The sequence below is a fragment of the Myxine glutinosa genome, chromosome 12 (assembly GCF_964187855.1).
Source record: "Myxine glutinosa chromosome 12, kmMyxGlut1.1, whole genome shotgun sequence".
Classification (NCBI taxonomy): Eukaryota; Metazoa; Chordata; class Myxini; order Myxiniformes; family Myxinidae; genus Myxine; species Myxine glutinosa.
In genome coordinates this window covers 96,362,451-96,389,482 of record NC_136272.1, presented here as the reverse complement: position 1 = coordinate 96,389,482, position 27,032 = coordinate 96,362,451, and the positions used below count along the sequence as shown (strand labels likewise).

At 44.8% G+C, this 27,032-nt stretch overlaps 1 protein-coding gene across 3 annotated transcripts in view; it reads left to right on the top strand.

The window, feature by feature from the left end:
* LOC137437647 (SUMO-specific isopeptidase USPL1) overlaps nt 1–27,032 on the top strand; it is an 83,215-nt gene that overhangs the window by 19,792 nt on the left and 36,391 nt on the right. For all 3 annotated transcript variants that reach the window (XM_068132124.2, XM_068132126.2, XM_068132125.2), the window contains 4 exons: nt 300–442; nt 1,296–1,820; nt 7,325–7,453; nt 25,990–26,119. In XM_068132124.2, the coding sequence (XP_067988225.2) occupies nt 1,394–1,820; nt 7,325–7,453; nt 25,990–26,119 (686 nt within the window). In that variant the 5' untranslated portion in view covers nt 300–442; nt 1,296–1,393. The remainder of the gene's footprint in view (nt 1–299; nt 443–1,295; nt 1,821–7,324; nt 7,454–25,989; nt 26,120–27,032) is intronic.

The following is a 27,032-nucleotide window of genomic DNA, read 5'->3' as shown; positions in this document are numbered from 1 at the left end:
TATGTTTAATATATTTAAAGTAGGCCTACTGCTCTCATATTGCAGACAGATCGGTGGACTCCTTTCTTTTTTTTTTTGTTTCTTTTTTTTTTGTACCACCTCTCCTTTGGCCTCGCTCCATCTGCTCTCTCAGCCCTCAAACCCTCCCCAGCTCCTCCAGGACACACATGTTCTTCCAGTTTCCTCCTGGTTAACTCCCCAAATCCTGGCTTACCGCATGCCTCGGTTCTTTTATTCTTATTTTCTCCTCGTTTGTGGAACCACTTTCATGAGTCTGTTCAATCCCACTCTTCCCTCAGGGCTTCAAGCAGTTGGTGCACCACCATCTCATGTTATCCCTACCCACAGTCAAAAGTGGTATCTACCTTGCAGCAAAAGTTGCCATCTGAGACCATATCACCTTGACCTCCTGCAGTTGATATGTTTGCATGAACACCCTCAGGTATGTAAGCTTAGCCAAAGGGGTGAGCATTTGTTGTTTTGAGGAGCTGCATTTTGAGGCTTCTCCAATAGGTAGTTTTGGGGTATAACTCGTCTTTCTGTAGAGCCACAGTGATTTAGTTTACCCTGTGGTATGTATTCTCACAGCAGTGATGGATCATGATTAAATTTTCCCGCGTGTGCCTCTTTGTCTTTACCTTGGTTATTTTGCGTTGAGGTCGAGAATATTGTAACATTGGAGGTTGCACGCACTCCTGTACTCAACTTGTGCAATGGATCATTTTTCTGAATCCTTGCAATGGTAAGCACAAACTTCCACAATGGTATTGGGTGCTGTTAGATTTAAGTGCCATGCCTGGCTTGCCCATCAAACCTTTTAGCTGAAGGCTTAATTGTACAAATACATTGAAACAGATGAGGGATTGTTAAATGCATCGACAATTTGCATAATGACAACATTGCCATTTGCTGGAACAATTGCCGACAAGCGGCCACCGACGGTTGACGCTGCAGCAGACGATGCAGAGATCAGCTTGACCTTACAACTTTTGACCTCCACCTTTCCGTGCCATTCTCTATGGTGTGGTCGCTGCTTTTCTTTATGTATAATTGGATTTGACCAGCTCCGTTCCAAAAAGTAGCTGCCACCACACTGTGTGGCTGTGGAATTTTGGGATTAGAAGAAGGGATAATAACACCAAGAATGTATTTGTGTAAGACATGAAATATGTTATTTTTGTCCAGTTTATTAATTATTATTTTTGCATGTATTGAACCTTTGTTTTCTTCACTGCATTCATGTTGGTGCTTTGGCTGCTCCATATCCATGTTGTGCATCTGTTGTTTTCCTGCAGTGCATTTTTTCATTGCAATGCCTGCCCTGGGAGAAGTATCTGTTTGCAAGTGAAGTTGTCCAGGAGTCGTGCAAAATATAACCACCATCTCCTGCAGCATGCCTCGTCGCAAGTGTTTGTCTCGTTGCTTCATCCGCGTGTGCAAGCCTTCCCATAAATCAAAGAAAAAGCTTTGTCACACTAAAACCTCTGCCGCTGCCACCAATTCAAAAACGGCGGGCATCTCACGAAAAAGCTCAACTTCTTCGGTCACCAACAACTCTGCTGGTTCTACTGCCGAAAGTAAAGATACGGCCAAATCCAATGACCTTTTGTTTGCTGTACCTGCAAGCATGCCGATGCTGCAGTGGCAAAGCGGACGCATGCCGAGCTGGCTCGACTGCCTCCTCTCGCTCTTCATATACTGCTCCTCGGTGCGTGCAACAGCAGCAGGCCGGGGACCCGGAGCAGGAGCTGCCATCCGATCGCTCTTGAGTACTTATGATGCAGAAAACGAAACGTTGTGTCAAGCTCTCGCTCGGCATGGTGAGCTGTCCTTTGATGTCAAGGGGATTGGTCTTTTCGGACCAAAATATTCCATCAAGTTGCTCCTCCACTTGTGTTTAAAAGCAAAAACAAAACTTTAATTGTGCAATCAAACTCATCAGGGTGAAAGCAAATCCATATTATCAACAAAATTGAAACTGTTTTCTACCATAAACATCAAATTTGATTGCCTCCACCACCGAAGGCAGAGAGAGGTTATGTTTTCACCCCTGTCTGTCTGTCTGTCTGTTTGTCTGTGAGCGGGATAGCTCAAAAGTTATGGATGGATTCAGACGAAATTTAGTGGACAAGTTCGGTGTCTGACAAGGACTAATTAATTAGATTTTGGTGAAGATCCGGATTCGGATCCGGAAGATCTTGGTGAAGATCAAGAATTTTAAAAGTGATTCTTCAGCATTGAGAGAGAGGGCCAAAATGATATATAGCATGATATTTCAAAAAGTTGTGCCTGGATTATGCCAAAACTTGATGGATGAGTTGGGTAGGTGATGAGAACAAGCCAATTCGATTTTGGTGTGACAAAAACGAATGGTCTGGATGCAGATCCGGCCCATCGGTTGGATGCAAAACATAAACTGTTTGCGGAGGTATCCGCTCTACTAAGTGCCGTTTTAATTTTACATGTAATTTATCGGTTGGCGTTTGCTTATTTACAATGTGCTGTGTTTCTTTTCTTTCAAGCAGTCAAATGTTAATTTCCAATGCTGGCCATAATTTTGGCCAAATAGTCATTGAGGCCAAGTAAAATTTTACTTCCAAATTGCTTGTTTTCAAACCACCTTGAGCAGCTCGACTTGGCTATTAAAGCTCTCATGATATGCATTTGGGTTTGGAAACTGGGAGTTCGAGAACACTCTACTGTTCACTCATTGTTGTTAAAAGTCGTCAGTTTTGGACAAAATCTTGAAATTTTACAATGTTTTCTTAATAGGAAGGTGCATTCGTTCGAGCGTGTGTGTGTGTGTTGTGTGTGTGTGTGTGTGTGTGTGTGTGTGTGTGTGTGTGTGTGTGTGTGTGTGTGTGTGTGTGTGTGTGTGTGTGTGTGTGTGTGTGTGTGAGAGAGTGTGTGATTAACCATGATTTCAAACAAAAACAAGTTTCTCTAGACAAAACTACAGTCGTGGCCAAAAATATTGGCACCTTTGTACTTTTTTCAATTAACTCACAATTTTCTCTAAAAATAAGTTGAAATTGACAAAACTATTTGGTCTCCACAATTCTTTCTTTCACTGTTATTATTACAGAACCTTTGTTTTTGATTCAGAACTTGATATATCCTTTTAAATCAGAAAATAAAAAGAAATGGCATTGACAAAATTATTGACATGCTCGACTTAATATTTGGTAGCACAGCCTTTGGACAAAATAACTGCAGTCAAGCACTTCCTGGAGCCATGAATGAGCTTCCTACACCTCTCTACTGGCAGTTTGGTCCACTCTTCTTGTGCAAACTGCTCCAGTTCTCCCAGACTTGAAGGATGCCTTCTCCCAACTGTTGTTTTCAAACCCCCTTATAGGTGGTCAATGGGGTTTAGATCTGGACTCATTGCTGGCCACTTCAGAACAGTCCAACGTTTTGTCTTGAACCATTCCTGGGTGCTTCTTGAAGTGCGTTTGGGGTCATTGCTTCGGATATGAAATCTTTCCTCTTCTCCAATGGCTTGATCTCTGATCATCAATTTGGTTTCAGACCAGGTCACTCTACTCTGGACATGCTGCTTCTGCTGTCTCAACAATGGATGGAGGTCCTCAATGCCAAACAGGAAATTAGAGCTGTCTCCCTCTACATAACACGTGCCTCCGATACGGTCTGGCACCCCGCTCTGCTCACCAAACTCTCCTCCTTTGGTATCCATGGAAATCTCCACGCATGGCTGGTGGACTTCCACTGCAGTCGTAGTCAACGTGTGGCCCTGAATGGGGTTCTCTCATCTCCTCTTCCTGTTCAGCCTGGAGTTCCCCAAGGCAGTGTTCTGGGCCCTGAGCTTTTTCTGGTCTTCATCAATGATCTCTCTGACTCTCTTGAAAATCCTCTCTATCTCTTTGCTGATGACTCCACTCTCTGCCACTCCATTCCTCATCACTCAGATCGGCAGTCTGTAGCCTCCTCACTCTCTGCAGACCTGGACAAAATCACAGACTGGGCAATCAAGTGGAGCATGTCTTTCAATCCTGACAAATCTCACACTCTTACGATGTCTCTCCGAAAAGACTGACTGGACAACCCTCCCATCTACTTTCTGAATAATCCTCTCCAAGAAGTTCTGTCACTCAAGCTTTTGGGTCTCACTATCTGCCATGATCTTTCCTGGGAAAACCACATTTCCAAGCTGGCCTCCAAAGCCAGTCGCCGACTGGGCATCCTCCGTCGTGCGAAGTCCTTCCTTGGCACACCTGAGCTCCTCACCACATACAAGGCTTTCATCCGCAGCTCAACGGAGTACTGCTCTCCCCTCTGGGCTGGTGCTCCTGCTTCACACCTAGCTCGTCTCCACGCTGTTGAAACCAAAGCATTCAGAATCATTGGAATCTCCCACGATGACACTATCTCCGAGGGCCTTTCACTTACTCACCACAGGCAGGTTGGTGGTCTTTCCGTCTTCTACCGACTCCTCTCCGGCCTAGCGCCCCCAGCCCTGTCTGTGCTCTGTCCCCCAAATATTCCTACAGGTCGCACAAGATCTGCCTGCAACCCTCTTATGGTTAAACTGCCAAAATCAAGACTCTGCTCACCTTCACTCCTTCATGCCGCTTTTCTCCTGCCTCTGGAACAAACTCCCTCACTCTTTTCAATCCCACTCCTCCCTCCGGGTCTTTAAAACAGCTGTTCACCACCATCTCTTATCTTCCCCAATCCAAAACCTTGATCTTTTCTACCCCACACTAATTTCACCCCAAATCCACTTTTTTGAAATACCAACTTCTTTCCTGGAAGTCCTTGGTGTCCTTGCGTTTTATACCTGTCCTGCCTCCCCCCAAGCCCTCTGCCTCCCACACATCTCCCGATGTCCCTGCTCTCAAATGTTGTGTTTGTGTGCTTCCTCCCCTTCTCTCCCCATCTTGTCTACCGCTCCCCTTTTTATATAATTTGTTTGCTTGTTTGTTTGATTTGTTTGTTTGATAAATGTTAGCTCTTTCACGAGCCTCGATTCTGTATACAAAAAAAAAAAAAAAAAATTGTCCTGCTGCAAGACCCATGGCCTTCGACGGAGACCCAGCATTCTGACAATGGGTTGAACATTGCGCTCCAAAATGCCTTTGTCATCTGATTTCATGATGCCTTGCACACATTCAAGGCACCCAGTGCCAGAGGCAGCACAGCAACCCCAAAACATCACTGAACCTCCTCCATGTTTGAATGTAGGGAAGGTGTTCTTTTCTTTGAAGGCTGTATTTTGTTTTCTGTAAACATAGAGATGATGTGCTTTACCAAAAAGTTATAATTTGGTCCCATCTGTCCACAGGACATTCTCCGAGAGGGATTTTGGCTTGTTCAGTTGTGTTTTGGAAAACTCCAGTCGGGCTTTCTCAGCAGTGGGGTCGTCCTGGGTCTCCTATCATAGAACCCCCTTTCATTGAGTTGGTGACGGATGGTGCGAGTTGAAACTGTCGTACCTTGTGTCTGAAGGTCAGCTTGAATCTGTTTGGCAGTTGATCGAGGCGCTTTCTCCACCATTCAAACAATCCTTCGCTGCAATCTTCGATCACGTTTTCTCTTGCGGCCACGTCCAGGGAGATTGGCTAGAGTGCCATGGGCCTTAAACTTCCTGATAACATTGCATACTTTGGACACAAGAACAACATCAAGGTGTCTGCCGATGGACTTGTAGCCTTGAGATTGTCCATGCTTGGCTACAATCTTGTGTCTGACCTCCTCAGACAATTAATTCTCTGGTTTTCTTTCTCTTCTCCATGCTCATTGCGGTACACACAGTGACACAAAACAGCAGAATGACTCCTTTTCTCTATTCAAACTGGTTGAATGAGTGATTTTTATATTGCAGGCACATGCCACTCACCATAGGTGAGTTCAATTCCAAAGTAAAGGAGAATCACCTGCTTAAAATATAATTATTTCTAACAACTTCCAAAAGGTACCAATAATTAATATTGTGCAGGCCATTTTCGGATTTCTGTGTGGAATAAACTAAGATTTAGTAATTGTTTTGAGCTTTTTTTTGTTCCACTGCAAACCAAATAAATACATATGGAGGTACCCAAAGATTTTAAAATTTCATCAATTTTCAGGAAGAAATGGTGCATTATTTGAAAAAAGTGCAAGGTGCCAATATTTTTGGCCACGACTGTATAACTAGTTAATAATTTCTAAACAGTGTGTGTGTGTGTGTGTGTGTGTGTGTGTGTGTGTGTGTGTGTGTGTGTGTGTGTGTGTGTGTGTGTGTGTGTGTGTGTGTGTGTGTGTGTGTGTGTGTGTGTGTGTGTGTGTGTGTGTGTGTGTGTGTGTGTGCGTGCGTGCGCGCATGCGCACATGCGTTTAAGTGTGATTTAAAACAAAAATAGGTTTCTCCAAACAAAACTATTCCTAGTTTCTAATTTTGAAACAACCAAGAAAGAACTAGGTCTGATTCCTTGTTTTTCAAAATTGGGGTGGAGTAGAACTTTGGTAACAATTGGGGTGGAGTCGAACCAAAGCCTAGTAACAGCTTTGGTTGGAACACACACACACACACACACACACACACACACACACACACACACACACACAACGTTGAAAAGAACCCTCGGAATGAAACTTTGAGAACAAGAATCTTCACAGCTTGGTCCATGAATCGTGACCCCCCTCCGAAACGGAGGTGGGTACTTATAGATCCACCTTCTGAAACCCACATAGGAATGACAACAACAACACCACAAACATCTGCATTATTATATATATTATGCAATGAAATGACCTTGAATGTGCCATATTTAATGGCACTTTTGTAGCCAATAATTAATCTCTCATTGAGCTTACAGCATATTGATGCTCGGAGTACAATACTGGATCCGAACATGCAGGGACCCAAAATGTTCTGGTGGAAAAATCGTCTCTGAATCTTACCTATTTTGGTTTGTTGAAAGTTGTGCGATTCTACTCTTTGCTAAACTTCTAGCCATCATAAACCAAGTACTGTACAGCAAAGTTTAAAAGTGAATCAAAGACTGAAATGAATATGCAGTTTAAACATAAATTGCTTTTGAATAGGTTGTGATTGGAGCAGTTTGGTGTGATGCGCGCCCCGTTTTGGTGTGATTTGAGTATACATTACACTGCATAATATCTGTGTTATCATATTCCCCCTTCCTATCACCCCACCATCCTAATCGTTCATGATTATGGAATGACTAAGGAAACATTCATTATTGCCTTCATAGGACAAATAATTATTAATGAATAAACCTTTATAGGACAAATAATTATTAATGGATAAAGGATAATAGATTAATCATTTTTGAAGTCGAATGTGTATTTCCCTGCACAGGTTGGACTCCTGAGCAGAAACTGGATGAGAGCTCGGTGGCGGCCGTCCTCGCTGCATGCGCCTCACACCTTGATGAGGCTCGCATGGCCTTCTTCCGCACTTTGCCGCCCCGCTTACATGTCACACTCAGTGAGTCCTCAGCATTCACCTCTCCACTAATGGTAGAAGTATAAAGAATCCACTGTCCTTGAATAGGAGCAGCAGGACAGTGACATTTTGAGAACTTCAAGTTTGATTGAATGGCTAACTATATGAGCAATTGAACCAAACAAGCATACATCTATCATACAGTGCATGCACCCAGGCCTTCTGCTGCTGCGAGTTATTAGAATTGGTTTGGCTGCATCTTGTATAGCTCCAGCGGTGTCTCGAGGGAATAAATGTCATGCTCTTCAAAGACTAGATGATCATTATATGTGGTCTTATACTGGGTACCTACCACCTTTTGTTCAGATTCTCATCGAGTTGATAACTTTGTCAGAGAGTCTCGAGTGCCTTTGCTTCGAAAAGCGGCCATCCTTGTGGATTTTAATACCTATGTTGAATGTCATATTTCATAACGGTTTTCAAATATTATTTCTGCTCCTCTGTATGCCTTTTCTCTATTCTTTTTTTTTTTAATATAAATACTTTTATTCATAGCTGAACAGATCAAACTAAACACTTGTAGTTGAAGTAGGTTACATGTCAGGAATACCTACAAAAAACATGAACAAATCAAAATTCACTGGTTGCAAAAGTATTCAGCCACTTAGGTCAGTACTTGCTTGAAGTTGAAGGTCAGTACAGGAGAAGAACCTTTTGCAGCAATGACTGCGATGAGTCTTTTTGGGTTGGTCTCTACCAGCTTTGCACAGTGAGATGGTGAAATCATTGCCCATTCTTCAGGTGAAGATTGCTATTGTTCTGCCGAGTTTGATTGGGATTGTCGATGGACCGATCTTCAAGTCTCGCCATAAATGTTCAATTGGGTTCAATAATTCAGGACTTGGACTGGGCCACTCAAGAACATTTATTCTCTTCTTATTAAGCCACTCCAGTGTGGCTTTATCTTTGTGCTTCAGATCATTGTCCTGCTGAAATGTGAATCTCCTACCCAGTTTCAGATTCATGGCTGACTCGAGCAGGTTTTCATCAAGGATTCTCCTGTATTTTGCACCGTCCATCGTCCCTTCTATCATGACAAGCTTGCCAGTCCCTGCTGACGAAAACCATTCCCATAACATGATGCTGCCACCACCATACATGCTTTTCAGAAGGGATGGTGTTGATTGGGTAATGTGCAGTGTTAGGCTTGCACCAAACTTAACTCATCTTTTTTTTTTCCCATGGGCCAAGGCTCATAATTATAGAGCTGACACCCACCCACAAACACACACACAAACGCACACACTAACACACACACACACTAACACTGACGAGACAAACACTTAAAACGGCCACTGAGCTTGGGGAAAGTGCCTTCACTAACATCACTTTCCAGGATACTCTCGGTACCCAGTGACATCATAACAATGGCGCTACTTTTCTCACCGTACTCAGCTGGACATTACCTCAAGAGGAATTTCCTCCTCCCCATGGATGCCAACTGAAGGGGATTGTCCGTGCTCTACCTTTTCAAGCAAGGAAGCAGCACGTACCATTTTCGTATAGTCTTTGGTGTGACTTGAACTGGTCCAAACTGGATGGGTGTTTTTTTAGGAGACACCATCTCCTTACTGGATGGCCATTGGCTCCCTACCTGAGCTCATCAGCCCATTGCCAGGTATTGTTTTTATTCCTGGCAGGGTGTCACAGTCAACCTCCCCACTAGCAAAGCCAGTGAGGGGTGTCTGTCTAGTCGCCGACAACCCGACCATGCAGTCGGTAGCACTGGGTTACATGTTACCAGTGGCAGTCCCAAAAGACTGACCACAAATTAAAATTTTAAACTCATCTGACCACAAATCTTTCTCCATATGCATGCCGTATCATTAATATGCTTTTTAGCTCACCTGGAACGAAGTTCAGGGAAGCTTATGCGATGGCACGTCGTCAGTCCGTCCGTAAACACTTGCAACTTCTTCTCCGAAACCGCTGATGGGATTGTGACCAAACTTGGCACAAATGATACTTGTTATATTGTGACTAAAGTTTGTTCACGGCATTAAAGAGGTCTGGGTTTAAGGGGTCTACCGTGGGTCAAAATGGATCCACATTTGACCCCCCCCCCCCCTCCCCAAGATAGGAATTTGCTTTTTCCTCTGAAACTACACACATTATTTTGATGAAACTTGACCACAACCTTCATCACCCATGATGTACCAATGTTTGTTCACGGCACAAAGAAAGTCGAAGTCTAAAGGGGATCAACTGGGGGGGTGGGGGGGGGGGGGTAGGGTCAAAGTTGGTCTGCCCTGTCTTCTAGCAACCATTTAAATTGGTTTAAAATGCCATGATATGGTTTAAAATACCTTTAGTCAGTGTAGTGTACTGCTTTATTCTACCAGGTGAGCGCCCAGGTGTATTGCACCTATGTTTTGCAAATTCCATGGATCTTTTAGATGTGTCTTTTCAGTAATGGCATTTTTCTTGCCATCTGTCCATAGAGGCCTGCTTTGTGAAGGGAACAGGATATTGTTGATTGATGAGCACTGACCCAAATCTCAGAACTAGAGCCTTGCAGATCGTTCAAAGTCATTGTTGGATTTACAGTGACATCCCGAACCAGTTTCCTGCTTGCCCGTCTGCTGAGTTTGGATGAGCGACCTGATATGGGTAGAGTCTAGGTGGTATGATTGTTCACAGCATTAAAGAGGTCTGGGTTTAAGGGGGTCTACCGTGGGTCAAAGTGGATCCACGTTTGACCCCCCAATTTGCTTTTTCCTCTGAGACTACACACATAATTTTGATGAAACTTGACCACAACCTTCGGAGAAGAAGTTGCAAGTGTTTACGGATGGATGGATGGACGGATGGATTGATGACGCGCCATCGCATAAGCTTCCCTGAACTTCGTTCCAGGTGAGCTAAAAAGCATCTTAATGATACTACATGCATATGGAGAAAGATTTGTGGTCAGATGAGCCAAACATTTAAATTTGTGGTCAGTCTTCCACTTCTTATTGATGGATTTAACCCTAATCAAAGGGATAATGAGTGACTTTGAAATCTTCTTCTAACCCTCTCCTGAACGATGCTTTCCACCACTTTATGTCTGACTTCTTTGGTAAGCTCCTTGGTCTTCGTTTGCCATGTTGGTTGACCAAGTGAGTTGCTCCTTTAAACTCCTTAGATAAGTGGGGGAGTTTAATTTTTTAGTTAAACCATTGATTACATACAGGTGAAACCTATTACACTTATTTTGTAACCTTTCAAACAAATAATTAGGTCATGAAGTGATTTAGGGTTAATTAGGCGAAGGGTTTGAATACTTATGCAACTAACACACACACACACACACACACACACACACACACACACACACACACACACACACACACACACACACACACACACACACACACACACGTTTTGGAGGTTTAACTTGGTAACATCTTTTCATCAAGGTTTGATTTAGTGACGATGTTCATAAAGTGCATCTCTCTAAAACAGTCTTTTCGACATCCACTTTCCCTTGTTCACATCTTCCATGGGTATCTGCCAATATCAGCTTTGTTAAAGAAAGCAGTCTTTCTGTCTACAGTAAAACAATCAGCATGACTCCTTTCTCTGTAGTCTTTGACAGAAATGGACTTACTCGTACCATACAAAGGCTAACCTTTATCTCAGATATGAAAAAGGCTCAGATAGGCTGTATCTTCCCATTGTTGATCAATTAATTATGAATCTGCAGAATCCGAGATCATATTGAAAATGCTCCCCTCTCAAATAGATAGGAGATAACTCCTTCCCCCACCTCAGAATGAACACTCATCACATTCTTTTGAGTCTAGAACACACTCATGCATAAAGCTCACTTCCCCTTTTTGGGGGGTTGGTTTTCATAAAAATTTAAAAAATCTTTGAAAACATGGTACCCCAGGAGCCACAAGAGTTCCAATAAATCGGTCATTAAACCAACTTGAGATATCTGCCCATCATTGTCAACGGCTCTTTCCAAGTCCATTTTTTGGACCGATTGCGCATCCATTGACTTGGAATGGCCCTCTTACCTTTTGCCACTGAGCTCACGGCATCATCGCTGTTTAGCATGGTTATGTAACTTTTGCCCTCTTTTAATTCTTATTCTGCAGTGAATTTCCAACTTTCTCAATTTTCCAAATTCCAACTTTTTCCAAAGTGAGGCTCTTTTGCATGACTGGATACACCATGCACACATTTCCTGTCTCGGGTTCCAGACTGCAAAGTGCCATTGAAGTTGTACGCAGGAAGGAAGCATCTTTTGGGTGGAGAAAAAAAAGAAAGAATATTTTGGGGTAATCCAGGTCATTTGCTTTTTCGAATACCTGGACAGTGAATGCCGTTTCTGTGTCAGAGTTTACGTTTTTTTCACGAATCAGTCGTAGATTTGGAAACTTATGCAACATGGGTCAAAGGTGAATGTCAAAAACGGCCTGGATGGGGCAAAAGGGAATTTATGCGGCCACATAAAGAACCTCTTGGCAGTTTGGGCAGCAGGTATGTAAAAAATCCTGGCCGCTGATATTTCCCTCCCCTTTTCTTGGTATGGGTTTAGTGCTATTGTGGTGCTCCTCTTTTTTCCTGTTGTTGCTGCTCTTTAGTGATAGGCTGAAAGCCCCAGCTTCGCTACGAGTGTGCAACGGAACGCGGAGGGGGAGAAGTGCAGGGCGAGAGGAAAGGAAGGAGGATCCGGTTGATAAATGGCCCGGCAGTTGCTGGCGAAAGGCTGTGCCAGGCTGGGGAGAGGGTGGACTTGTCGCTTCTTGGATTTGTTTGTCTGTGCGATTTGAATGTATGCCTTCCTGCACGTGAGGCTCCCTCTATGGGATTCCAGTGCCAAGCTCTCCCTGTTAGTTGGAAACTTTGTGCTTAAAGTCCCCTGACGATGGTGCTAACTGTAAAACTAATGGAGATCATAACAAACGATGTTACTGCTTTTGGGGTATTAAAAGTAACCAGGCAGTGAGGGGGGATAGGTGGGAATCCAGAAAGTCTTCTGATAAGGCTCAGATAGGCTGTATCTGCCCGTTGTTGTTCAATTAATGATGAATCTGCAGAATCCGAGATCATATTGAAAATGCTCCCCTCTCAAATAGATAGGAGATAACTCCTCCCCCCACCTCAGAATGAACACTCATCACATTATTCTCTTGAGTCTAGAACACACTCGTGCATGAAGCTCACTTCCCCTTTTTGGGGGGTTGGTTTTCATTTAAAAAAAAATCTTTGAAAACATGGTACCACAGGAGCCACAAGAGTTCCAATAAATCGGTCATTAAACCAATTTGCTTGTCATCAAACTGAATAAAGTAGTGCAGTACACATGCTAATCATTCTTTATATTTATCACGTGATGGATTTTTCTGTTAAATTAGTGAATTGTGCGTTCATAAACGTAAACTTTGAAATTGTGTAATATTTAACAGCAATGAAGCAGGAAGTAATAATCGGATCTCATGTTTCCCCCCTTTTTAACGCTAATGTGTGTATGGCTTATAGGAGCGGCGATTTATATTATTTAGTATTATATTATTATTATATTATTTAGATTTATTATATAGATTTATATTATGATATAGATTAGATTTATATTATTATATTATTAGCGATTTATATTTATAGTTTGTGAGGATGGGGGTGAGGGGTTGAGGGTGTGTGGTTTGGGGACGTAGATACAGGATGATTTGCTTGGATTTAGGGGAACATACATAATTTATCTGTGAGAGCTGTCTTTGAGAATTATTTGTCTTCTCCATTATATTATGGAAGTATTAAATTTTTTGTAGTTTAAGTTGTATTGCAATTTTATTGGTATATAACTATTCGAGAATGTATGTGTAATACTCACCATTCCCCCTTCCCAAACACATAAACTTATACTACTCCCTATGTAAACAAGCCGGTGATCAAGGAATTTCCTTACGAGGTAAGAATGAAAAATACGATTGTACGTACCTATTGTGCAGCGTGACTCTCAACCCCAAAAAAACAACTTTTAAACATCCATTATTTATAGAAAAAAAAAGTGAGCACTATAAGCAAGAAACTACGATAAGTGCTCTAGATTAGCTGAACTAGCGCTGCACTTATCTCGTCTGAATGAAGGCAGGGCTTGAAAATACATCCTGTTAGGGTCGTGATTGGCGTGTGTGGAGTCCCTCTGGGCATAGGTCTCTCCTCGGTATTGTCACTGCTGTGGCGCAGAGTGTGAACGTCCGCAAGGAACGCAAGACTGTCGGCGTCACGAGCGTGCAACATGTCTCGAGATACAGATGCAGTTGAAGACTTGCAGCTGCGGCGTGGGAAAGGGCACGTGGGAAGGTTAACACCGGCTGTAGGGCAGCACTGAGGCTTGCAGGAGATTTTATTTCTTTTAATAGGAAGACTTGTCAAGGATGAAATTTCTCCCAGCTGAATTTCTTCCAATCCGGACTTGTCCAAAGCAGCCAGGCATATTTTCCTGTTTTGATTGTTTACGTGTTGTCCTTTATCAAAAGAAGCTCCTCTTTGGGTCCTTGCCCTCATTACTCACTAGAATCTTACAGGAACTGCCTCCGCATCAAATATGGCAAAACCTGGTTTTATTTATTCATTATTCCTGCTTTCTGCTTGGTGAAAATCCTGCACTTTCATGATCCTGAAAAGTTTGGAGAAAGTGATGACGCTGGCAGACTATTTATCTGGCTTGCCTCTAAACTACAACCTCCGTGAGGTGTGTTGAGGTCCAGCGGCACGTTGTAGTCTTTTGGGAGAATCTGTACTTTCGGGCTCTCTCTGCGGCCCTCTCGGCTCGTCGGGGAGATAAGGAGCGACCGGGAGAAAGGTGGAGCCTCACTGTGGGTCCGGCCTCGAGCCTCGCGTGCACTCCTGATAACGGCGGCGCCTGAGCCTGCTGCTCGGCCTGTCGCATTCCTGCGCACCTCGTTTGTCTCGAGCTTTTATCTTCTGGCTGTCTGTTCGGGCTTCAGCCGGCCCCCTGCCCCGGCTCGAGCGCACTGTCCACCGGAGGGTCCGTGGCAGTAATTTAAGGGAGATGAGGCATGGTGCATTAGACCCTATATGAGTTTTTAAACCTCATTGAATATGATGCGGTGTTTCCAAGAAACTTCTCCGTCTTTCAAGTTCAGCCACACATGTCCTTCGACAAAACTTGCCTGCAGTGTCTTCCCTCGATGATTTACTTTGCCCCCAATGTTTTGTTTGAAGTTCTTGAGTTTAAGGTTTTTACACTTATTTATTTATTTATTTATTTTGATGCACCTTGACATTTGGCTCCTTCGGGGAACATTCTTGTGCTTCCATGAGGTGGAAAGTTGTCATCTTCCCTGTGAGGCTTAGCTTGTTGTTTATATCGGGTTTTCCTGTTTTTGTACGATCAACTCACCTCTTCAGGTATAAAGCTGAACTTGAAAACAGGTTAGCTGTGCTGATAATTTTACAGTGTCGTGTTCTATTAACAACGGCCTCATCCAAGCGTTTCACAAAATGTGTGTTTTAAAATGGCAAGCAGTCAGGATTATTTATGGACCAGAAACGTTCTTTCCATCTGGATGTACATTCACAGGTCCTGATGATGTGGAAACATTGCGACGGAGTGACGCCCTCGAGGCCTCCTTTTGGTTGTTTTCCTTGAAATTCGCTCATTCTTAGGGAGGACTATTTGGTTGAGTACGATAAGGTTGAGAAACACGCTCTAACCACAGCTTTGATCTTTGACATCACTGTCGGTGTTTAATGAAATGGCACATTTTCCCATCTTGCAGTCATTTCATCCAAACGCGATTTGCCTGAGTTCTGTCTGTTTTATCTGCCTTCCCTTGTCTGCATCGACGCTTGCCAATCAGCCTTTCCCCACGTTTGTTTACTCGTCTGCTTATTTACTCTTCAAATGTATATGCTGTCCCTTCTTTGGGATTAGCTATGCCTAGTATCTATAGTATGTGCATCCGGTATTTATATTAGGGTTTCCCTGTTCGGCATCCCCATTAGAGCATGTATCTCGTGATGATGGCATTCGGGTTCGTTTCCCATGTAGTGTTTATTTTTCTGTTGTCTACTAATGTCTTTGTGATTAATTTTAAAGGCCACTGAGGACTCTTCACGTCTTTGCCCTGTATGCCATGAGGAGGATGAGTGGGAGGAAGTTGATAAATAAAATAAATCGGAAATACTTACATTGGGTGTTCAAAAGGTTTTGCAAATGAGGTACTCACAATAGTCCAGGACACACAAAAAGGTGTGTGGTGTGTGTGTGTGTGTGTGTGTGTGTGTGTGTGTGTGTGTGTGTGTGTGTGTGTGTGTGTGTGTGTGTGTGTGTGTGTGTGTGTGTGTGCGTGTGCGCAATATGTCGCACGTAACGTGTATACAATACAACATGTATATAATATGTATATAATGCATAAATATAATGTGTGCATATGATGTCATGCAAAACATACCAAAGCCAAACGGGTATAAACCATAATCGTGCATCTGTAGAGTCACGTGAAAAAGTAAGCACACCCCATGTAAAGTTTAGACTTTTTCAACATATTTCAACATACAGCTATTTGATCTTCATTTCAACAATATTGACAGATAAAGGTGATATAATACAACAAATGTCATGAAACATTTACATTTTGTAGTCCATTGTATAATTTAAATAAACATAAATGCAAATTTTGCATGTGGAAAAAGTAAGTACACCCTTGGCTCTAATAGGTGGTATTGTCCCCTTTGGCAGAAACAACCTCAAGTAGGCGTTTCTTATAACTGTCTACCAGTCTCTGACATCGACTGGGAGAAATTTTTGCCCACTCCTCCATGCAGAATTCTTTCAGCTGTGCGATGTTTGAGGGGTTTCTTGCATGCACAAAAAAAAAAAACCCCATCTTTAGAGGCCATTTTTCCCCGCAAAGCGGGGGTTGGCCTTTTTCGGGGACCGTGGTTGTTGTTGTTTTTTGGTCCCCTTTTTGAAGCAATGTTTTGCGGCCGGATGCCCTTCCTGCCGCCAACCCTTTTTGTCGCCTTTTACGACAAGCAGGGAATTACCAGTGAACTGGTACTCAATTAGCCGACCTCGGAAGGATGACAGGCTGAGTCAACCTCCCTGGTGTTAATTCAGCGATCGACCGGGATTCGAACCCAGGATCCTAGGATCCTAAGCTGGCACCCTAGCCACTAGCCCAACACCAGGCTCTTGCATGCACAGCTCGTTTCGAATCCCCCCACAACATCTCGATCGGATTTAGATCCGGGCTTTGACTTGGCCATTCCAGAACCCTCCATTTCTTTCTTTTCAGCCATTCCTTGGTGGATTTACTCATATGTTTAGGGTCATTGTCATGTTTCAAGGTCCACCTTCGATTGAGCTTCAACTTTCCGACAGATGGCCTCACATTATCCTCAATGAAGATGGCACCCTCTGTTACAATGAAGAATTCATAGTGGATTTCTATGATGGTGAGCTGCCCAGGCTCTGATGCAGCAAAGCTGCCCCAAACCATAATATTTCCACCACCATGCTTTACAGTTGGTATCAGGTTCTTGTGGACAAATGCTGTCTTTGGTTTTCGCCAAACATGTCTTCTGGTACTGTGGCCAAATAGCTCTACCTTTGACTAATCTGTCCAGAGCACATTGTTCCAGAAGTGCTGGTCTTTGCCTAGGTGTTCATTGGCAAACTTTAGTCTTGCCCTGATGTTCTTTCTGGACGGCAAAGGTTTCCTCCTGGCACACCTCTCATGTAGATCAAATTTGTGCAGCCTCTCTCTAATGGTAGACTCGTGCACTTTGACATCAACAGTGGCAAGAGCTACCTGTATGTCCCGTGATGACATTCTGGGGTTCTTAGAGACTTCTTTCAGCATCTTGCGGTCTGCTTTCGGACTGAACTTGCTGGAGCGGCCTGGCCTGAACAAGTTGGCAGTTGCTCGGAATCTTCTCCACTTGTAGATGATCTTCCGGACAGTCGAATGATTGTTTTCAAATTGTTTGGAGATCTTTTTAAATCCCTTCCCAGACTCGTAGGCATCTATAACCTTCTTTCTGAAGGCCACAGAGAGCTCTTTTGATCTAGGCTTGGTGACGCCGCACACTTCAACAACAAAGAGCAAACCAAACTAAATGTCTGAGGTTTAAATAAGACAGGTTCCTCCAAGATCCTCTCTAACGATGTTCTAATCATTTGCACCTGAGCTGGTGCACCTGATTATAATTTTAGGTATTTGAAGTAGTGATAAATGTAGGGATGTACTTACTTTTTCCACATGCGAAATTTGCATTTATGTTTATTTAAATTATACAATGGACTACAAAATGTAAATGTTTCATGATATTTGTTATATTATATCACCTTTATCTATCAATATTGTTGAAATGAAGATCAAATAGCTGTATGTTGAAATATGTTGAAAAAGTCAAAACTTTACTCTACCAAACAAAACTTTACTTACCTTTTCATGTGACTGTATGTCCAAATTTCAGGCACCCCCTTCCACTCGGATTAGCCAAATCTCAGTATTCCCTTCCACTTGGGTCCGCCAAATCTCATTCTCCCCTTCCACTTGGGTCCGCCAAATCTCATTCTTCCCTTCCACTTGGGTCCGCCAAATCTCATTCTTCCCTTCCACTTGGGTCTGCCAAATCTCATTCTTCCCTTCCACTTGGATCCGCCAAATCTCATTCTGCCCTTCCACTTGGGTCCGCCAAATCTGATTCTTCCCTTCCACTTGGGTCCGCCATATCTCATTCTTCCCTTCCACTTGGGTCCGCCAAATCTCATTCTTCCCTTCCACTTGGGTCCGCCAAATCTCATTCTTCCCTTCCACTTGGGTCCGCCAAATCTCATTCTTCCCTCCCACTTGGGTCTGCCAAATCTCATTCTTCCCTTCCACTTGGGTCCACCAAATCTCATTCTTCCCTTCCACTTGGGTCCGCCAAATCTCATTCTTCCCTTCCACTTGGGTCCGCCAAATCTCATTCTTCCCTTCCACTTGGGTCCGCCAAATCTCAGTCTTCCCTTCCACTTGGGTCCGCCAAATCTCATTCTTCCCTTCCACTTGGGTCCGCCAAATCTTATTCTTCCCTTCCACTTGGGTCCGCCAAATCTCTGGCCCCCCTTCATGTGCACGCGTGCATCTCCTCGATGGGCCAGAGCAGGCAAAACACATTAAGCCACAGGCGCCTCTCCCCTCCCTCCACCAAAGGCGCCCACGAAGCTGTTGTATTTGGCATGTTACTGGATCTCACGGAGCTCGGTTCCCTGCAGGCCTAACAGGGCTGAAAAGGGAGTCACCAAATCCTGGGCTCTCGCTCCCAGTATGACGAAGTCTGAGAAACCTAGCAAGCCGCTAGGCCAGGCCGCGTCCAAGACGAGACCTCTGGATCTCCGGCTCCTCGTGCATGGCCTTCCACCCCATCAAAGCCACCTTGTACTTTGAATCCACCGCATATGGCACGAGTCCCCAATATCACCTCGCTCTCTCGCTTCTTAAACAGATGGAGCTCTACAGGATTTAGTCAGTCAAAGCTCGGGCCTTCCCACCTGGCAGCACGGGGCCCACAAGTCCCACCAAGCTCAAGATCCAGGCCGCCCAAACATACGTCAAACGACGCGACACCGACCACCATCCCATTCCATCAAAGCTGCCGTTCTCAGGTCAGTCTTTACTGTCTACAAAACTGATTTATTCGACACATCTCCTGGTCCTCTCCATCCCAGACGAGAGGGAGGCGGCACGATCAGCAAGTCTTGCCACCTCTCTCCCTGTAGCCATCGTGTGTGTGTGTGTGTGTGTGTGTGTGTGTGTGTGTGTGTGTGTGTGTGTGTGTGTGTGTGTGTGTGTGTGTGTGTGTGTGTGTGTGTGTGTGTGTGTGTGTGTGTGTGTGTGTGTGTGTGTGTGTGTGTGTGTGTGTGTGTGTGTGTCAGCATGTTTTTTGTGGTGTTCTAACTGGAGCTTTCTGATGTGGAATATGATACACCAAAATGATCGTTATGATCTCCTGAGTTGATTAGGCTAATTACCTACCATGAATCCGGAAGATTACCCAAGTTTCTAAATGCGCGCCATGTTAAGGTGTATAGATCAGCTTAAAGGTCCTTCCATTGCATGGCATTCTAATTATAAAATAAATCCCAAAAAGAATGATAACATTGTTACAAAGCATATTATATTAATTAATACCAATAATATTGTTATGTCAGGGGGGGTAGAGGAATATCTAGAGCTAGGTAGATCTGAATAGGTAGGTACTCGACTGCCGTGATAGGGAATCTACCTGTAGTAAGTTCTGTGTGTAGCCCAGATGTCGGTATAAGGCGTATCTGTGTCCCAACCATGAGGGGGTGGGGCGTGCTAAATAGTACAGGGATTATGGGAAACATTCCTTCGTTTGTCGTCCCCTCTGTCACCAACCCAGTGTCCATTATGGCAACGCACTCATTTAGACACTTAGATAGGTCCCATAGTGCACACATTAATTAAATCCCCTCCCTTACAAAAAGACGCACCGGAAAGACAAGCAGGAAGCTGCCGCGTACAACGCCGGCATGGGCGTCAAACATCTTGCAAGGCAGGCTATCACCACGCCCAGGGAACGTTTGATTGGTTGGTGCGGAAGGCGCGAACCTTCAGCCAATCAGCGCGGAAGGTGCCAAACGTCCATTTAGAAGGGGGTCGCTAATTGGAGGAAGAGGGCCGCTGGCGTCGGAAGGCGGGAAACACCACGTTGGAAGGCGGGAAACACCACGAATAATCGAGGCTCTGAATAGTAATGCGCCAGAACTGATGTCACACCGCACATGACAAAACGTCAGGTTGGCGGGCATTTCGCCTTTCGTGTTGGAGATCGCCCCTTCGTGCTTGTGTGGCTCTGCGCTGGACCCTTCGTACTTCGCTCTTGGAGATCTCTTGGTTCTTCTTCCCTGCATTCTTCCCTGGTGGTCATTCGCCTTCTTCCCTGTTGGTTCGTCATCTTCGTGGTGCTCGGTGCTTTTGGTGCTGGGAGCGAGGCGAGGCGCTACGAGCAGACGGGACCTCGCGTGCGACTGACGCCACGGGCGTGAGCAAGGCGGACGGAGGCCTCCTTCGTGCCAACACCGGACCCTCCTTGACTGCAGACTACAGACAGTTAAGACGCACCATATCTCACACAAATACACGACGAACGTTTTATTTTATTAATTCATTTCCTTTGTCTCGTATTTGAAGTCTGTGTGGGGATGTCCCAATTTAGAATTAGGTTTTATCATTGCGTTTCTTTGTATCGGGTTCTGTTCAAGAAATCGTTTATTTTTACTCCCGCCAGGGAGTAATGCATTCGATTGTGTGTGTGTGTGTGTGTGTGTGTGTGTGTGTGTGTGTGTGTGTGTGTTTATTTGTGTTCGTATGTTCGTGTGTTTGTGAACAAGATATCTGGAAAAGTTCTGAACGGATTTGGATGAAAGTTGGTGGGATGATTGCCCTTGGGATAAGGAAGAATTGATTAGTTTTTGGTGATGCTCAGGATATTATTCCGGATCCAGGAATTTTTTTTGAAGGATTTCTATTACCATTGGAAGATAGGGCTCAGCAGCGGCCACCCACGGCGGGAGTATGCGCTCTACTGAGTGGCGTTCTAGTTGTACATTGAATTCAGGTTTCGTTTTGAGTTACTTTCCTCAGGATCGGAGCTGCCGTCTGGGCTACAGGTACGCGCTTGCCGCTTCTTCCTCTTCATTCTACCCCCGCGTTTTTATAGTAGAATCCGTAATTGATCGTCGCCTCCATTTAAGTCCGTTTGGGCCATCCGCGATCCTACGGTATTAACTGAGGGATTCGCGCGACAATATTAACAACAATAATAATATTAGTATCATTTGGCAATAATAATAATAAAAAACATATAATCCCCATCCCTCCACCCTGGGCCAAGCACATCTGGGCTTGGTGAAAGGCAAGCTAATGTTCAAGCACCACAGCAGGCAGGTATTGGGCAAGGCTGTGAAGAGAAATGAAAAATTGGTCCAATGGGCCCACTAGTATACATAAACTCAGAAGTCTTGTTGAGTGTACGGAATTTTTCTTTGGGCGGTGTATAGGCAATATTCCATTGCCTCAATAGCTTCTGAAAATAACATGTATTACCTCATTTCCTCCATGGGTTGTAATCAAAACGTACCTTCCTTTCATGGCAAAAGACGTATTGTTCAGTCTTTAAATGTATACTAGAGGCCTTAAGACTTGTGCCCTAGTACTGAAGCCTGATGCCTATAAATGGCAGGCATATGTTTTTTTTTCGGATTACAATTGTGCGTAGAGTCAGGCCAGTAAGCCAAGGTCCTCCTCACGGACAGAGCTTTAGAGCAACTGGCTGAGAATATTATAGTGGACTAGCAGATACCTGCGGAACATCCGCACAATGTGACTTCAACTCCCCAAATCTCCCCCACTCCCTCTCGCTACAACCTCGCAAACCCCAAGTCATCAACGGCCCCTCCCAAACCCCAAGTCAAAAATGGGCCCTCCCAAACCCCAAGTCATCAATGGGCCCTCCCAAACACCACGTCATCAATGGGTCCTCCCAAACTACAAGTCATCAATGGGCCCTCCCAAACCCCAAGTCATCAATGGGCCCTCCCAAACCCCAAGTCATCAATGGGCCCTCCCAAACCCCGTCATCAACGGGCCCTCCAAAACCACAAGTCAACAAACGGACCCTCTCAAACCTCGTCATCAATGGGCCCTCCCAAACCCCAAGTCATCAATGGGCCCTCCCAAACCCCAAGTCATCAATGGGCCCTCTCAAACCTCAAGTCATCAATGGGCCCTCCCAAACCCCAAGTCATCAACGGGCCCTCCCAAACCCCAAGTCATCAACGGGCCCTCCAAAACCACAAGTCATCAATGGGCCCTCCCAAACCCCAAGTCATCAATGGGCCCTCCCAAACCCCAAGTCATCAATGGGCCCTCCCAAACCCCAAGTCATCAATGGGCCCTCTCAAACCCCAAGTCATCAACGGGCCCTCCCAAACCCCAAGTCATCAATGGGCCCTCCCAAACCCCAAGTCATCAATGGGCCCTCCCAAACCCCAAGTCATCAATGGGCCCTCCCAAACCCCAAGTCATCAATGGGCTTTCCCAAACCCCAAGTCATCAAGCCCCCCTGTCAAATCCCAAGTTCTCGCCCTTGCAAACCTCCATTTTTCAACCTCCTCCTCCCAACCTGAAGGCTTCAATCCTTCCCCCCTCCCCCACTCCAAGCGTGCAAGCCCCTTCCCCACCAAAAATCCTCACCCCTCCCCTCCCAACTCCATCCCATCTCTGCTATCCCTGTCCCCCCCCCTCCAGGCCCCAACTATCTGTCTTTCCCTCCCCTCCTCCCACTCATAAAAGCAAAAGGGCATTCTTAAATAGGCCATTACCTCCGCCACGAAAGGTGGATGGAGGTGATGTTTTCACCCCTGTCTGTTTGTCAACAAGATATCTTAAAACATTGTGAACGGATTTGGACGAAACTTGGTGTGGAGGTTGGGAAAGTGACACAGACTAAATTATTAGATTTTGGTGAAGATGCGAATCCAGATCTGGGTCAGAGAAATTTTTAGTGATTCTTCACCGTTGAGCGGTAGGGCTAAAACCAATAAATAACACAATTTCTCAAAAAGTATTGGATGGATTCGGACGAAACTTGGTGGACATGTTGTGTGTGACCCTTTTCCCCTTAGCTCCCCTCTCCCCCACGCATCCCCTTCTGCTCGCTCCTGGAGGGAACTTCCAAGGTTGGGATTTCTCTGCGCTTTTCACTGCATCTCGTAGTTGGCTCTGCTCACTCCTTCATTTGCCCAAGATGTCTGGAAAGCGACCTTCAAGTGACGAATTGCCGGTTGTGTGTAGCGAATGGAGGATGTGGTGGATGTATGTACCTCAGCCTGTCACCCCTGGACCTGCCACTCCTGGGCCTCGGAGTGATGTCACAGCGTGTTAGAAGATGTGACAGACTAGCTGTGGTAAACACTGTTGCCATGGAGACACCACGGTTCACCACCACTCCAGCCACCCCACCCGGCATCGTCGTCAGTCAAACAGTATTTTTCGTTTTGCTCACTGTAACAGTTTATTTTTACATTTTCTATTGAAGTCAACAAGCAAAGCAGATTTGTGTACATTACTGTTCTCCATTTTTTTTCATTAAATACATAGTATTGCATTAATAGTTCAGAGTTTCAAGTAATGCACAGTGTATTGTAATAAAGTTTGTTGCCGTGTTACCTCCACCACAAAAGGTTGGATGGAGGTTATGTTTTCACCCCTGTCTGTTTGTCCGTTTGTCCGTTTGTTTGTTTGTTTGTTTGTTTGTTTGTGAACACAATATCTCAAAATGTTGTGGACGGATTCGGACGAAACTTGGCAGAGATGTAGCGTATGTGACAAGGACGAAATGCTTCCATTTTGGAGAAGATCCGGATTCGGATCCGGATACTAGAATATTTAAGTGATTCTTCACCAATTTTGTGGTGAGGCGCGGGGCGGGATAGGGCCAAAAACTTTGGGCAGGATCGGGCCAAAATCGATACATAGCAGGATATCTCAAAAAGTTGTGGACGGATTTGGACGAAACTTGGTGGACCGGTTGTGTGTGTAACAAGGAAGAATCGATTCAATTTTGATGAAGATCTGGATCTGGATCCAGCTCGTATAATTTTTTAAGTGATTCTTCACCATTGAGTGATATGTCTAACCTGGCGGAGGTATGCTCTTTACTGAGTGCCGTTCTAGTTAATTGTATTTGCTACATTGTACTTGCGGAGTGAAGATTTTGTTTCGTAGAAACCTATGTGCACTTATAAATGGGAGTATATGGGAAAATTGGTTTAGATTTACGGCAATTTACTGCAGCTTTTTCGGAAATTTGATTTACAGGCATTCACTGACAAACGTGCTTCCCTCACTCTTCTTCCTCCTGACTCTCCCCACACCTGTTTCCTTCTGGTCGATCATCACGTCACGTTCTCCAGCAGCATCAACATTTCATACAACAACTTGAAAGATCAATGGATAAATCTGAAAGAATATCTACAAAATATCTCTCGGGAATTTCCCCAGCCTCCCGACGAATTCATTATATGCATGCCGGCATTTCACTACCAACCCGCTTTTCGTCGCCTCTTAATTTGCCACGTATGTTTATTTGGGCAGGTAACAAGGATTTGTTGGGTAGGTAACAAGGAGAAGCCGATTCGATTTTGGTTCAGGTCCGGATCCAGATCCGGCCTATGAGTGGATACCAAATGTAAACTGTCATCCCGGTGTTTCACAGGTAGGGTGATTCATCAATGTATGTGCCATCCCTCGGATGGATGTGAAACTGGACACGTCCCATCTGTCGGCATTAGTTGGTGGACGGTAAAGATCCCACAGTGTGCTTCACCAAGAGTCGGTGAGCTATCACTTGAGCTAATCCTGAGCAAATTCGAAATTTCTGTGGAATTTTGGGGGCCAACCCCCCCCCAAAATGTGGGAATAATTGTAGCAGTTCAAGAAGAAGAAGAAGAAGTAGTAGTATGATGAATTAAGGATTTAATTTCTAACCCTAACAACTTGGGATCTGTAAAATGATACTCATTCATGATCGGTGCCATTAATTTTGATAGTCCAAGGCCCATCAATTTATTACATATGCATGAGGTTGGTATGTAAAACCTGGTGTTGGCTTAGCGGTTAGGGTGCGGGCTTGGGATCCTAGGATCGTGGGTTCGAATCCCGGTCGATCGCTGAATTAACGCCAGGGGGGTTGACTCAGCCTGTCATCCTTCCGAGGTCGGCTAATTGAGTACCAGCTTGCTGGGATGAATGATCACGGTGTGTACCCCGATTTAGAATAGGTACACCGTATCCCTGTGCATCGTAAGAGGTGACTGAGGGTTGGCGTCAGGAAGGGCATCCGGCCATAAAAACATTGCCTCAAACAGGGAACCATGATTGTCATGGGGCCCGCAAGGCTAACCCTCGCCCTAGCGGGGAAAAATGGCCTTAAAACGATCATTCATTCATATTTTTCATGAGGTTGGTATGTCAAAAAACATTGCCATATCTTTCCTGACCTATCATATTTGCTAACCCTCTCCTATCATATTTACTAACCTAACTCATCGTATTTACTAACCTCAATCGGTACGTAGTCAGTAGACAGCCTCTCATGAGTAGTTAGGACATTTTGATTTGTGTGAGGATTTGTGAGATGCTCCCGCTTTTGGGTTTAAAAGAGGTGCCCTGGAATGTGAATTGATGTTTTTGTTCTTCCTTAAAGCTCCATGGGTGTTGATCATTGCTTTAGTGTACGACTCGTTGTTTTACGCGGCGTTCTCTGCAAAAAGCCATGCATATTGTGTTTCAGCCAAAAATGTCTAATAGCACGTTTCCTCAGTCTTTTCAAGGGACCATTAAAGCCTTCGGTCTTCAGCCTTGATGCATTTGGAATTGCCATCCTTCAGCTTCGCAGAACTGTGGCAGAACTGATGTTTCTGCACATTCCCGGTTGGATTTCCAACAAGCGATGAACAAATATGGTGTGTGGTGCAGGTCGGGCCGAGGGCCCAGCTTTGGCGTGGCCCCATCTGCTCCGTGCTTCACCAAAGCTTGAAGCTCTCTTCCTGCTCAGTTACTCTTGGGAGTCCTGCTGTGAGCACTGTGAAAATCCCTCGCGTTATCTGTGAGTACCTTCCCCATTCCCAATCAACCCCACCGTATTCCACTCCTCCCTCCTCCACACAGTCATCTTCCTTGTGCTTCATCTACAATCATACATTGCTAAGCCAAGTTCGGGGTGGGTGAGGGAGGGAAGGGGGTAGAAATCTTAAACTCTGCAAATGTTTTGAGTTGACCTATGGCTCTCCACATCAAGGAAATGTCCAGACATCTTCGTTTGGTCGAACTCGCGTTTCATTGTTAATCTGCAGCTCTTCACACCCTGCCGCACTCCTCGTAATGCGTACATGTACGTAACTTATACTGGGTACCTTAATTGTTCCAAAGCACGATGCCGATGTTTGGCAGCTGGACCCATGGATCCGCCTGGTGTGTAACGTGCGGTGTCTGCCCCAACAGCTGTTGCATCCTTTTGGGTGTTTAAACTTGCAGCTTTCTCTCTCTTCCCCTCCACCGCCTCTTTCCTCCCTCCTCCTCCCAAGCCCTCCCTTCTCCTCTTCTGGCATGCTGTGTTCCTATGGAGATACTAAAGAATGTACAAATGGCTCCCCCCACCTTCCAAATATTAAGATTGATGATGGCCTTCTCTCTGACACCCACCCCTGCTTTACTCTAGCCAAAGAGATAGATCTTGAACATTTCGAAGGCTCGAATCTTGGTCACCTTCCCATCTTCCGAAACCTCTTGGCCTTCGTCTAACCTCCACGGGTCTTGCCCCCGTTCTCTATTGCTGAAGGAGACTTTGTTTTGGTCATCTTATTTCCGTGGGTGAATCATTCAGTGAGTAGTACAACAACCTGCGTGCAGATTCTTTGAGGTCGCACTATGAATCGAAGCAGAAAATATTTGGAGCCAACTATTGCGACCTACTTTCTTTTTAATATTTTCAGCACAAGCAGCCCACTTTCTTCAGATTC